We start from the raw sequence: 14,559 nt of genomic DNA on the forward strand, positions 1-14,559 counted from the left end.
ATCCATTACAGGAGAAATGGCAGGGAAGCAGGGCTAGAGTGACAGATTCTAAAGAGCAAACATATACCTTTGTGCTCTGTCTTCTTAAAATTCATCCTCTCACCTGCCAGCCTTGAGAATTGCCTATTTACATAACTAGCTGCCTAAAATGGAATATTAGATAATGTTCCATGGCAGCCCATCCCTGGGACATGAGTGATCCAGGAGTCCTCTGACAGCACAGAGCATGGCCCGCTGGCCCACAGCCCTGCCTCCATGTACTGTGAGCCTGTCAGCACTCCGAGCTGAGCAGATGTCAGGCCCGGTCGCCTGGGTGGGAGACTAGCCGAGCAGCGGGGGAGGGGGCGTGATTCAGCACGCGGCTCCATGGCACACTGTCTTCAGGGACAGACTGTACTGCTTCTTGAGCTTCACAGCAGGCACCCTGTTCTGCCCAAGGTGCTGTCTTGGAGACTGCTGACAAAGGGGACTGAGGAATGGGGGAGCGACAGGATCTATGGGGACAACTGATCCAGGAGGTAATCAGTCAGCACTGATGCCATCCCTGGCACCATGCCAACTTCACATCGCCGTCGGTCTTTTCTGAGGCATGTATCTCTCTCCCATCAAAACTGGAATCCTGCTGCTCGCTTATAGGAGGAGTATAAATAAGTGATAAGGAAGTGTCCTGATAACGATAAGCAGGGATATCTTCTCAGCAGACCAGATGTATCAAAGAAGGCAATTGTGTGTGTGTTTGTTCATTTATTTTTCAGTGTTCCGGTTCCCGTAGTCAGTTTAGAGAAAATTCCTAACCTAGTGAAGGCAGATGGTGCCAATGTCAAAATGAACTCTACAGCCACTCCTGCGGTCCCCTCCTGCTCCACCTCATCCTCTGCCGTCTCCACCCCACCTGTCATTAAGCCGGTCTTGATGTCCAAGTCAGTGCCACCTTCCCCAGAGAAGATCTTAAATGGCAAAGGAATTTTGTCTACCACCATAGACAAGAAACACCAAAACGGCACCAAAAACAACAACAAGCCTTACAGGAGACTTTCAGGTACGTGTCTGTGTTCTTTGAGTCTGGCTCATGATCAGACTACAGCTGAGTTGCGTCCAGAACTAGGGAGTGATGTGATCTTATAATTGAGCAGGTCTGTTTCATTTTAAGGGGAACACGGAGTTTACCTACAAACAGGAACTCCCATCTCAAAATGCAGAGGAGAACTGATTCTCTTAATCCCAGGCTAGATTGATGATGGCTGGGCTGAGTTAGCTCAGCACTTAGTAGGAGTTATCCTGGTTTTCCCAAGGCAGGGAGCTCTGCACCCCCACAGCACTCTGTGGATTCGGAGGGCTTTGTCCTTGCTCTGACAGGATAAATCGCCCCTAGATTCTGAAAAGTCTCAGGGCTGCAGACTTGGACAGCCCACTGTGATATCTCCCGGTAGCTCAGGGCAGGCTTGGGGCAGTCACATTGGTGCTGTCTGCCCATCTCCATCCTTTGGTCTCACTGGTTTCCAGGTTCATTCTGTGGTCTGGGGCTACAGATCCCTTTCCCACATAAGCAGACTGGAATTCCCACTTGGGAACACTTAGACTGGCATAGCAGATGGATGCTGAGGGGTCTCTCTGCAATCTACTTGGTTGTCAGAGAGGGCACTCTGGAGGTACCCAGAAAGGTGCACATGGCCAGTCCTTAAGTCAGTGGTTGGCCCTTGGGTCCTCCAAGTGGATGGTATTTGCTTTGGGTTTGTTGTGAAAGGAAATCTGGCAGTTTTACTTTCTCCAAAAGATCAAGAAAAGCTATAAATTTTATAACTTCTTCACACACCCTGGCCATTTATTAGATGTTAACCAGAAGAAAGAAAAATATAGTTGACCCTTGAACAACGCAGGGATTAGGGGTGCCAGCCCTCCATGCAGTTGAAAATCCCCATATGATTTCTAGTAGGTCTTCTGTGTATGTGGTTCCTCTGTATTCACAGGTTCAACCAACCTCCAGTCGTGTAGTACTGCAGTATATACTACTGAAAAATATCCGTGCACAGTCCAAACCCAAGTTATTCAAGGGTCCACCATACAGAGAAAACTGCCCTGTGAGAGAGAAGCTGTGTCCCCTGGCATGAACATAATTCCTAAGTGCCCCCAAGAATTGTGGGTCATTTTTATTTTTTACTTTGTATTTATCCGTATTTCAGGTTTTCTTTTATGTCTGTAACTTTTAAAAAGTTTGGGTCTGAAAAGTACCTTGCGCCCAAAGCATTCAAATGACACAGTTATATTACCCTGAAAATCTCTCCATGCCCTGATCACCCACTGTCCCACAAGAAAGGCAGAGCCTGGCACTGTCTTTGAGGGTGGGGGCCTCTCTGTGTGGACAGAGCCCCTTGCACCCAGCTCTCTTCCTGCAGAGAAAGGTCACTGTCACTCTGCAGAGGCGGTAACATCCCTGAACGAGCTGCTGGATCTGTCTGGGCGCAGTGAGGCTGGGCTCCCTCGTCCTGGCAGAAGCATGACTGTGGCTTTCAGCCAGCACCTTAATCTGAAGTTGTTTGGGGATTTTTTGTGTGTGTTTGTTGGTTTTGCATTTTTTGGTGGTTTTGTCTCATTGGGTCTTTTGCTTATTTCTCTCTCGCTTTCACATTTGGCAGCCAGCTCCTGCCCCCAGCCAAACAACCTGTTCAGTTCCAGGCCAACACGAGTGCTGGTGTGGATCTGGGCACAGGGCTGACTCCACCAGGCCCAAGGGAAGGAACTCGCACCAGGCGGCCTGGGGCCTGGCGCCCAGACCCTCCTCGGTGGGCAGAGAGGGCTCATAAGAAGCAAACATCTCCAGGCCTAACAGTTTTCTCTTCTTAAAAAATGAAGCTTAAGAAAAGAAGACAAAAGCAAAAGAAAGGGGCAAGATGCCTTTTGATAGCCAAGCAGGAAATCTGTCTTGGATATGAGAATGGTTTTATTGCAAACATCATCATCACCACTGTTGCAACCATCCTACAGCTCCCAAACCTTCTTTTAAAAATAGAATGCATTCATTTTTTATGGTCAGATTTTACTCCAGCAAGTTCAGACAGTTTTTCAGGCAAGGTAACCTCTTTATAGCTTCCAGCCATTGGAGGCCCTGAAGGAGACATGCCACCAAGTTTATACATACCCCTCTACCCGCCCATCCACCTCCCCACCCACCTGCACTGCTGCCCATCTCTGTGAATGCCCAGAAGAACCGTGTCATTTCTGCCCTGCAGGACTCAGGTGTTTGCTGGTTGTCTTCCAGAAATGGCACAGGCCATCAAGAGGTGGAACTATAAAGCTTGCAGTGTCTTTAAGAGGTTGTCTCACAACCCTCCATTTTCTAGGAGAGGAGAACATTTTTGTAGCCCAGAAGGAAGAAGGAGCCAAAATGAGCATAAAAAGAGTAGGTTCCCTAGAAGTCACCTCGACAGGGGCCATCAGGACTCTAGTGGGAAGGCAGGAGCTGGGGAAAGCCTGCTTCCCTCAACCATCCTTTGTGCCAAGGGGACCAGTTGCCCAGCTCATTCCCTTCTGGAGCACCAGGCTCCAGGCCAGGGCCAGAGCAACTGTAAGGCCAGCAGGCCCTGCCCTCTCTACACCTGCAGGTTCAGCCTCAATGTAAATCCCACACCTGCCCCTGTCTACATGTTCCTGAATCAGGGAAATCCAGGCAGCAAGGCTGCATGGAAGGCCTTATGCTGACGACTTTCCAAAGCATGAGAGAGGCAGGTCACACTGACACGTCAAGGAATAATTTCCCACTCAAATGGCTCGAACTATTAGGAAAGCAGGGCAGTGTGGGGAGAGTGATGTATTCCTGGAGCTACCCCAGGGGAGAATGTGGCCCCAGGGCCTTCCAGTGGCTCTGCAGCCAGCATGTTTGGAGTGAAATAAAGCCTGAGAACCACGTGGCTCCTTCCCCTCTGCTGCCCACCCACCCTCTCCCCTTGTGCATTCCCATCCCTACCACATCCCCACCAAAGCTGGACGTGGGAACTCTTGGGTTCAGAGAGAAGCGCCATCTTCCCCCAGCGGTTCTGGAAGCGTTTTAGCAGCCGGTTGGAGGGGAAAAAAAAAAAAAAAAAAAACAGATTGCCTGACAATGTCTCACTTGTTGGTGCAAATGTGCATTTTTTTTTCAAATGTAGTCTTAATGCCAAATCCTATTTAGTCTCCTTTTTTCTTATATTTTTTGTTTGTTTCTTAAACCAGAGAGAGAATTTGACCCAAATAAACACTGTGGAGTATTGGATCCCGAGACAAAGAAACCTTGCACAAGATCCCTCACCTGCAAGGTATTTCTCTTTCCATAAAAAATACTTCCTGCTCTGGCTGGGGCCTTTGTCGAAATGTTTGCATGCCACTCTCTGCACACGGCAGGGTGTGGAGCCTCGACACGACCCCCAGCTGCTCTTTGTAAGGGAAATGCTTTCTTCTCTTCCATGGTAGCAGAGTGCCTGCCTCAAGCTGGCTGGCTTTTTAAGAAGGAAAAAAAAAAAAAAAATAGGCTTCCCCTGTTACTTGTGAGGCCAGACAGTAAATTGTATTTATAGGCACTCACAGGCGGTTCTAAACCCTGCTACGTTTTAATGTATGCAGGAGCAGCGCGGCAGCGGCGGCGGCGGCGGCAGCGCCCTGAAAGGCAGCCCCAGAGGGGAGGACGAGCCGCCGCGCCCCTGATCCGGCCGCACCGGGGTGGCCAGGGGACAGCTGACCCGAAGCAGCCGCCCGTGGGTAGCCCCCAGCCCCGTATTTCATACTGAACTGCTAGTGCCTCTTGGGATGGAGGCCGTGGCCCTCTCTGCTTGGTGTCTCTGTGTGTCTGGGCCAAAGCGAGCCTCCCACCTGCACCTGGATTAACGCCAGCGCGCCCTCACCGGTGCCTGTCGTCAGGGAGGTCCTCAGGGGTTCAGCGCTGAAGCTCGGCATCTTTGGCCATTTTTCGGAGGAAGCTTTGGCTCCTTAACGCCAGGAGCGTAGGGCACGGTTGCGTTTTGTGTGGTCTCTGCCTCTTCCCAGCCGCAGAACAGGAGCTGTTGCCTTGAAGTTGACTTTTCAAGCACCTCTAAATTCCCATGAATTGCAGTTTCTGAAATGGAGGGCCTGGGGAAGCAGGTTTATGTGCTGATCAAAGAGGCTGTGCTTTCCATCTCTCTTCTCCTTAGACTCACTCACTAAGCCATCGGAGGGCAGTCCCAGGCCGGAAGAAGCAATTTGACCTCCTCCTGGCGGAACACAAAGCCAAGTCCCGGGAAAAAGAAGTTAAAGATAAAGAGCATCTCCTGACTTCGGCAAGGGAAGTACTTCCCAATCCCCCCGGGCCGGCGCAGGACTCACTGCCGGGACCTTCAGGAAGCTCGGGCCCAGAACCTAAAGTCGCGTCCCCTGCAAAATCCAGGCCACCCAACTCTGTGCTTCCTAGGTAAGTCCCCCCTCGGCGATGGAAGCCTTGAGTCCACGGTCAATGACTGCCTGCCTGGTTCGAGTGTGGTCTGATCTCCTGTGAAATGGGAGTCATCATGGTCCTGCCTAGTGAGGCAGCTGTGAACTTGAAATGAGAGAATGGGTGTGAGGGTCTCAGTCCATGTCTGCCACGTAGTGTCCGGTGGATCTTATTGCTGTCCCCATTGTCGTGCTCACTGTGGTCATCGTTGCCATCATTGTCATACCTCATAACAGACCCAAATCCTACAGCATGTGTTTTCACAGAGCAAGAGTCAGCTGTAAATAAATACTTGAAAGTGACACTCAGCCCCAGGCAACTTCCTGGTTGGGGTTTGTTTGGTTTGGCTTTTTTTGGTTTTTTTTTGTTTTCAATAAGTAACTTTGTTTAATATTTATCTGTTGGCCACACTGTGCAGCATGTGGGACCTTAGTTCCCTGACCAGGGATTGAACCTGTGCCCCCTGCATTAGAAGCACAGAGTTTTAACCACTGGATTACCAGGGAAATCCCATGGTCACCTGGGTTTTTAGATTAGAGGGAAGCCTTGTGGAGGGGAGGGTAGTCAGCACAGCAGCAGAGCCCATTTGTTACAGTATTTTGTGAATTTTCCCCACAACTCTCCAGTAGTCAGGGTAGAGGGAAATTTGGTGTGATGGAGCTGTCTGTCCTTAAATTTCCCTTCACACCAAGAAAGCTCAGCCACTTCTTTGAGATTTTATTTGGTTGTCCTAGGAGGAAATGAAAGAATAGAAAACAGTGGGTACAACATTGTAAGTCAACTATACTTCAATTTAAAAAAAAAAAGAAAAGAAAAAAAACCCACTTGGATTTAGAGTGATTTAAGATCCACACGTGTGTGCTTTGACAGGCAGTGGAGTACCGACTATATTGAGCCACAGACAATTTCCAGGTGACAAGACTGGGAGCCCTCATTGAGAAATATTTGAGTGCTTGCTCCATAAGCAAGGTACTATGTTAGGTACTCTCAGGCAGGGGCACAGAGATTAGTGAAACTAGATCTTGCTTTTCAAGAACTTAGAGTTCAGAAGATAAGACTCAAATATCCACAACATCATAAAAGGGAAACATTAATAATACAATGTAAGTGTAGATACTGGTAACCTTTGATGATTTTTAATGCACACACTGTGAGTCTCAAAGAGTAGCTGTCCAGTCAGCAAGCAGGCATGAAGAGAATAGAGTTATAGAAGAAGCGGATATAATTTATTTTTAAAGTAAAAGCAAATATTTGATGACAGTTATTACCAGCCTACCAGGATGTCTTGTGCCTTCCACTCTGGCGCAAACCTGACCAGTTTGACAGCCAGAGGCCTCCTCTGGAATCACCAACCTTAGCCTCAGACATTTGGGAGATATTTGGGATGGAGTCAGACAGAGTCTGCACCCACACATCCCCATCATCATAACCAATGTCGAGCCATTATCATCTATTTAGTTGCCACTCTGCTTTCCGCCCCTCGTTTTGCAAGATCCTTTTATAATGACTTCTCACGGTAATGCGAGATGTTGGTGAAGGAGATTGCCCCTGCCTCAGAGTCTAGGAGACAGTTCTGCTCCAAACTTCGGGACAAGGCTTCAGTTCTGTATACACTAGCTTTCATACTTCGTGGTGGCAATGGAACTATTTTATTCCCATAAAACCTTTCACGGTACCTGATATAAAAGCAAACCTGCCTCCACCTGAAGCCATCTCAGCCCTGCTTTCATCACACACATATCCAGAACCCACTACCCATCCAAGGGATCACCTCGGATTCACTAAGAACTTCAGGGAACCCTGCTTTGCATTTATTTTATTTACTTATTTCTGGCTGTGCTGGGTCTCCATTGCTGCGCGGGCTTTTCTCTAGTTGTAGTGAATGAAGGCTACTGTCTAGTTGCGGCGTGTGGGGTTCTCATCGTGGTGGCTTCCCTTATTGCGGAGCACGGGCTGTAGGGTGTGCGGGCTTCAGTAGTTGCAATTCCCAGGCTCTAGAGCACAGGCTCAGTAGTTGCAGAACACAGACTTAGTTGCTCCGTGGCATGTGGGATCTTCCTGGACCAGGGATCAAACCCATGTTTCCTGCACTGGCAGGTGGATTCTTTACCACTGAGCCACCAGGGAAGCCCCAGAAAATTCTCTTTTATTATACATTGCTCCATCGATTTTGACCAGTGCAAGCACTTCATACCCAAGCAGTGGTACCTGGCTGAGCAGTGAAACCAGCAACAGACGTTAAAAAATGAAAACAGGTGACCTTAAGAACTGCTTCTTTCTGTTTCTTTTTTGTAATTTTCAGGGGAATATTTGACAATAGAGAAATGCCAGGTGTTTATTTTCTTTTAGGGAAACAAAAGAAAGAGAGAGGGTGAGGTTAATCAGCAAAAAGAATGTCTCTGAAAGGGAAGGGGAGGCCAAGGAGCATGTTAAATGTTGGTAAGAGAATAGTTTTTGAGGATGCTTTTCAAGGCTCCAGAAGACTCAGGGGTGAGCTCTGTTCCAAAGTTAGTGGGAAATAACGTTCTCTTTCGATTGTTTTAGGTTCAGACAAGACCCCATGCTATCAGAGATCGAAAAGGCATGATCAGAAGTTAATGTACTCACATAAGACTTAAAACCATTATTTCCCTCATACTGATGATATAATAGATATTTCGATTGCATCCATTATCTAGAATTGACCGAAAGAATGACTCGTGAGTAGAATTATGGTAATCCCTTCCCAATTATGAATTTCTCTCGTAGGAAATGCTAACTATGTAACATTTACTTCTTAAATATCATTTTGGTAACCTTGAAAATATTCCAGCTCTCATATTTTTGAATTGCAACCCATTCTTGTAAGGGGTTTCTAAAAGAGGAACTTGAGCCTAGGATGAGAAAAGTAAAAGTCAACTAGCAAGGGTTGGAATAGGATTGGATAGTGCAAGGATCAACTCCTTGTCTGCTAACTAAATGAACATGGTCATGTCTCAGCCTCTCTGGCCTCAAACTGCTCATCTGTCAAATGGAGCTAAGGAAAATTAAGTGAGAGTATCAAGCTCATAATAAGCACTCAGTTGACGGTAGCTGGTAGGAAGGGCCATGGTAGTCAGTGGGAAAGCAGTGGGAGCCAGTGAAGGCCTAGGTATGACCTGGTTTCCATTCACCCATCCTCCTGGCCTCTGTCCCTCAACCTGGGGGCCTTTGGATAACATGCCTATATGCTCTGCTTTCTTGCCCCCAACTCAAAGGGAACACCTTGCTTTCCCCACAGACCCCAAGGGCTGTGGATAACCAGGCCAACCAAAGCCATCAGGACTCTTTGGAAAGGCAGAGGGAGGTGCAGAGGGTCGAGCTGGGCTCTAATAAGCCAGGCTCTGGCCCCCAGGAGGGGAGGAAAGGTCAGCTGTGGAGGTCAATGCTGACAAGGTCTGGGCACCTTCCCCTCTGTCTCATAGATGAACACACATCTCACCCTAAAGTATAAAATGGCAAACACCAATGAATCTCAGACTGACGAAGGCAGCGGGGAAAGAGGCAGAAGGTCCTAGAAACCCGAGAAGGGGCAGAGGTGAGTCTGCAGTGAAAGCTACTTCAGTTCGTGACTCATTGATAGTATAATCACCAAAGTGGAAACCATTTCTCTCCTTGACTTAGGTTTGTCCCTAGGCTTTTCCTACCCATTTCTCAGTAGTTCGGGCTTTAAAGTCAAGCAGACAGACCAGTCTCATTTCCACTTTTTATTAGCTTGGCAACCAGTGTCCTCATCTGAGAAATGTAGGTCATAGTTACACACACCTAAGGCAGTGGGTAGTTCTGATGAGAAAATACACGTGACAGGCCTACACATACATGTGTGTGTGTGCTCAGCTGTGCCGCACTCTTTGGGACCCTATGGACTGTAGCCCACTAGGCTCCTCTGTCCACGGAATTTTCCAGGCAAGAATACTGGATGAATTGCCATTTCCTACTCCAGGGGATCTTCCTGACCCAGGTATCGAACCTGCATCTCTTGTGTCTCCTACATTGTCAGGCTGATTCTTTACCACTAGGGACTCAGTTTCCTTTGTGCTCTTCCCCAAAGCTCTCGACTGATGCTCGCACTTCCTCTGAGTGGTGGGGGTGGGGACTTAAGTTTCCCTGAGGGGAATTGCACAGGGACCGTCATCATATGCACTGTCTTTAGACCGGTAAGTGGAGAGGGAAGCTGTGATGTAGTGCGGAGGAAGAAAGGTTGGACAGCAGTTTAACACACTTGGAGACTTTTCCCACCTTTCTCATGGCCAGCGGCCCTGTTCCCCGTCACCCTCACCAACCCTTGGCTTTTCAGAGACACAGGCTGCTTCCAGCACACTCCATCCCTCCAAGTTCCACCCTGGAGGGCAGCAGTCAGAGCTGGAAGGAGGTCTTGAAAGCATCCACCACTCCATCATTGCCGGGAGGGTGCCCGCACCCTGAGCGACACAGGCCTGGAAAGGAGAAGATTCAGAGCCCCTTCTTCGTACACGTGCACGCCTATGCCTGGCATCCTTCCTTCATGTTTCTGTCTTTGCTCTCAGAGCTGCTTCTGCTCTGGAACTCACAGTTTTCATGCTCCATGAATCTCTATGATTCTCCTTCCCTCGCCTCCTCTCTTTTGTCTGGCAACTGAAATTTACTTTTTTTTTTTTCCTTTTTGGCCATGCTGCCTGGCATGTGGGATCTTAGCTCCCTGACCAAGGATCAAACCCATGCTTCCTGCAGTGCAAGCATGGAGGTTTAACTCCTGGACCACCAGGGAAGTCCTGGAACTTACTATTGAGTGTTTCAACCATTAAAAATGTTTTTTTTTTTCTTTTTAGAAATATATATATATTTTTTAATTGTTAACTCTTTTATTTTTATTTATTTTATTTTTGGCTGTGCTGGGTCTTTGTTGCTTCCAGAAGGCTTTCTGTAATCACAGCAAGTCAGGGCTTCCCTTGTTGCCGAGCATGGGCTCTAGGCATGACAACTTTAGTAGTTGCGGCATGTGGGTTCAGCAGTTGTGACTTGAGGGGCTTAGTTGCTCCTCGGCATGTGGGATCTTCCCTGACCAGGGATCAAACCTGTGTCCCCTGCATTGGTAGGTGGATTCTTAACAAATAGACTACCACGAAAGCCCCCAGATTTTTTTTCCCTTAATGAAACTTAATTTTTTGGTGTTGGAGAAGACTCTTGAGAGTCCCTTGGAGTACACAAAGATTAAACTAGTCCATCCTAAAGGAAATCAGTCCTGAACATTCATTGGAAGGACTGATGCTGAAGCTGAAACTCCAATACTTTGGCCACCTGATGCAAAGAACTGACTCATTGGAAAGACCCTGATGCTGGGAAAGATTGAAGGCAGGAGGAGAAGGGGACCACAGAGGATGAGATGGTTGGATGGCATCACCGACTTGATGGACATGAGTTTGAGCAAGCTCTGAGAGCTGATGATGGACAGGGAAGCCTGGCATGCTACAGTTCATGGAGTTGAAAAGAGCCGGACACAACTGAGCAACTGAACTGAACTGAATATAGACATGTTGTTCAAAAACCAAGTAGTCCTAAAAGAGAGTGAAAAACAGTAATTCCTGCCATCCTGGAGCTCACTTTACCCTCTCTGTGTTAGAGCACCTTTTTCCCGGGGCCCCTTGCTGCCTCCTCTCTTGGTTTGCTCCTTTATTTGACGAAGGGTTTTCTCCATTAGCTTCCTGTGAAAAGGGACCTGGGAAGTCAATTTTTAGAATCCTTATACACCTGAAAATGTTTTTATTCTACTCTCACACTTAATTGATCATCTCCCTGAATATATAAATGGGTTGAAAACTATTTCCCTACAGAATTTTGAGAGCAGTTTTTCCATTGACTTTTGGCTGATTCCATTTTTGCTTTCTGAAGCATGGGGCTCTGAAAGTTCCCAGGGATCCCCCTTGATACAGGTCTTTTTTTCATTCATTGTACTGGGTACTCAGTAGATCCTTTAAATCTGGAAACACCTATTTCTGGGATATTTTCTATTACATCCTAAATAATTTTATTCTCACTGTTAGCTTTATTCTCTTTAACCTTCTGTTAGTTAGGTGTTGGACCTTTTGCTCTGATCATTTCATTCTCTTGCCCTTTTCTCCTATTGTCTCTCAATCTCTTGTTTCACTGTCTAAAAGACTTTTTTTCACTGTCTAAAAGGCTTTTTTACTTTACTTTTAAAACTGTATATTAAATAATTTATGATTTACTTGTTAAGTTTTAGGATCTGGTTGATTTTTACTTTTTCTTTCTTTTTTTGATGGCGCCATGTGACATGCAAGACCCTAGTTCCCTGCCTAGGGGAACATTACCCTCTGCAGTGGAAGTGTGGATTCTTAACTGTGGATTAAGTTCTTACGTGTGGATTCCATTGGACTGCCAATTCTCTTTATCTGATTGCTTCTTATAATATCCTACAAGACATTGTCTTCTGCAGAAGTGATGCCATTCTAATATCTCTGAAGATAGGCTTCTTAGTTTTCTTTCTTTTCCTCCCTTATCTTCATTTACCCCAGGTTTGTTTCATGTATGTATTTATGTGTTTGATGTTTGGTTGGTCAGCCTAATGTTGGAGATTGTTTCAGGAATGTTTGGTGATTTCTAACCATTCGTTTTAAAAGAAAGGCTCTAATAAGCTGATTGGAGGTCTATGTGTGGGACTGTCAACCATAAGGTCATCACATCACCAGTCAGCCTTTTGTTGATATTTATGCTAAGTGTGGAAGCCTTTTCTCTATGACCATTAAGTTTCCCAAGGGAAGAATCCTGCCTACTGATGTGCCGGGCAGTAGGCATTCCGGGAATGCCAGTTAAGGCTCTGACCAGGGACAGCCCCTAGTCCCCCTTTTTCTAGCCCTGTGCTCCCTCCTAGTCTCTGCTGGTGGCCCCCTGTCTGGAATCTCAGTTTGCGAGTTGATTGGAGGGGGAGCGGGCAAGTGGGGCAGTGCTAAGTCATCTGGCTACGTGAGGTAACGACGATGACCCGTGGGTCCAACAACCAAATATCAAGCCTTTCAGCTCTCCTGCTATGTTTAGTCCTCACCTCATCTGTGACTTTTGCAGCTCTAGCTGCTCACGGTGCCCTGCTTATCAGGGTTCTGTGGTAGATCAGCTCCTTTCCCATCAGTTAACATTCTCCAGCTACAGTCTGTGTCCTAAAAACAGGTTAAAATCTCTTTTTCATACTTGTTGGGACACTTCAAGTGCAAGTAACAAAAAACCTTGCTTACTAACCACTTCAGTAATTAGGAAATTTCTTACTGCTGGTGACAGGAAGTCCAGAGGTGAAAGGGCACCAGTCCCCAGAGATCGGGGCTTGGCTGTCCTTCTCTGCCCTTTTATTCCACCCTCTTCAGTCTTGTGGCTCCATCTTCAGTCTGTAGCAAGATGGCTGCAGCACATCCAGAAGAAACAAGGTCCAGATGAAGATGGAAACCAGCTTTTCTTTGCAAAGAAAAATCTGTTTTAGTGGCATTAAGGACCTTGTGGTACAGCCATCTCTACCATGCACCTCCAGAACTTCTTTATCATTCAGTCCTGAAACCCTGTACCATTAAACACTTAAGTCCCATTCCCAGCACCTGGTATAACCACTGTTCTACTTTCTACCTTGAATTTCACTGTTCTAGATACCTTGTTTAAGTGGAGTCATACAATAGTTGTCCTTTGTGACTGGCTTATTTCACTTAGCGTAATGTCTTTAAGGTTCATCCATGCTGTAGCATATACCCGAATTTCCTTCACTTTTGAGACTTTAACTAATATCCATTGTGTGGATATACCATGTTTTATTTATCCATTCATCTATCAATTTTTTCTCCACCTTTATGGCTTTGTTTTTATGTGACTGTGCTTTGGGGATCTGGTTTGAATTCAGGTATTTGACACCTAGAAAGATTTCAAAACAACCAAGTGTCCAAGATGAAAATGAGGGAGAGGAGAGGTATGTGAGTAAAAGCCCCTTCATGTTACTTGAAGGGGCAGCTTTCAAAGCAGAATGCAGAGAACCTTTCTTTGTTTTTGTTTTGTTTTGTGTTTTGAAGCTCCTGAGGATTTCCCTGGCAGTCTGGTGGTTAAGAGTTTGCCATCCAATGCAAGAACTGTGGGTTCATTCCCTGGTCATGCGGGAGCTAAGATTCCCACCCACCTGCCTCACAGCCAAAAAACCAAAACATAAAACAGAAGCAATATTGTAACAAATTCAATAAAGTCTTTAAAAATGGTCCACATTTTAAAAAAAAATCCTGATTTTTTTTTTTTTCTCTAAAACTTCTTTTTCTCCCTGGTCAATCAAAACAACTAACAACTAGTTATGACCATTCTTCTGACTCTCTCCTAATGCGGAGGTGTGTTTTCTTTTGTTTCTCGCTGCTTAGAAAGCCTTGGTACTGCCTCTCTCTGTGACAGTGCTTTTCTATAAGCTTAGCCATGACTGGGATGAGATCTGTTGGATTGTTTATACACATGGAATTAATTCACTCCTTCATTGAGAAACATATTTCTTCAACACCTACTGTTGAGTCAGCCATGCCAATCTGTGGGTCTAGTGGCTTGTCAAAAATTAAATGGAAACATTCACCCTCAGAAGATACAATTAAACGACATGTGACTTGATATTAAGAAACAGGCTTGGCTTCGGGGTGAGGAAATTGTGGACCCATCTGGTACAAAACATTTTTTCATGTAGGTATGGTAACAATGTCATAAAGTCGTAGTTCAGTAGCTCTGTTTGTAAGGCTGTCTTTCATCATCATTGACGTTTTGTTGACTGATTTGAGCTTGTTTATCTGATTGATCTTCCCATCATGGTCTGCTTTCAGAGAGAAGCAACGCCGGGCAAGTGTAAATTCCTTACATGCAAATGAATGAATAGTTGTCACTGAATTCATAGATGACTAGTTTTAAGTTGAATTAATTCTCTGCCACACGAGTTTGTTTTTCGTATTTTCTGTTCCGCTTACACTGTTGGAGTTTTCCCTGGTGCCCGTATTCAGGCAGGGCAGAGTCTCTGCTCCACCTGATCGCGTAGAGAGCTGGTCGCTGCCGCCCCTCTCAGCCTGAATTTTTCCCTTGTGCAGGTCTGTCATCAACCTGCCTTCCTTAATGTA

The 14,559-nt window shown here is 46.3% G+C and overlaps 1 protein-coding gene across 6 annotated transcripts in view; it reads left to right on the top strand.

Annotated features, from left to right (window-relative positions):
- Positions 1-14,559, top strand: part of ATXN7L1 (ataxin 7 like 1) — a 258,517-nt gene that overhangs the window by 227,484 nt on the left and 16,474 nt on the right. For all 6 annotated transcript variants that reach the window (XM_018047236.1, XM_018047237.1, XM_018047238.1 and 3 more), the window contains 3 exons: positions 756-1,039; positions 4,207-4,289; positions 5,160-5,416. In XM_018047236.1, the coding sequence (XP_017902725.1) occupies positions 756-1,039; positions 4,207-4,289; positions 5,160-5,416 (624 nt within the window). The remainder of the gene's footprint in view (positions 1-755; positions 1,040-4,206; positions 4,290-5,159; positions 5,417-14,559) is intronic.

Source organism: Capra hircus, chromosome 4 (assembly GCF_001704415.2).
Source record: "Capra hircus breed San Clemente chromosome 4, ASM170441v1, whole genome shotgun sequence".
Classification (NCBI taxonomy): domain Eukaryota; kingdom Metazoa; phylum Chordata; class Mammalia; order Artiodactyla; family Bovidae; genus Capra; species Capra hircus.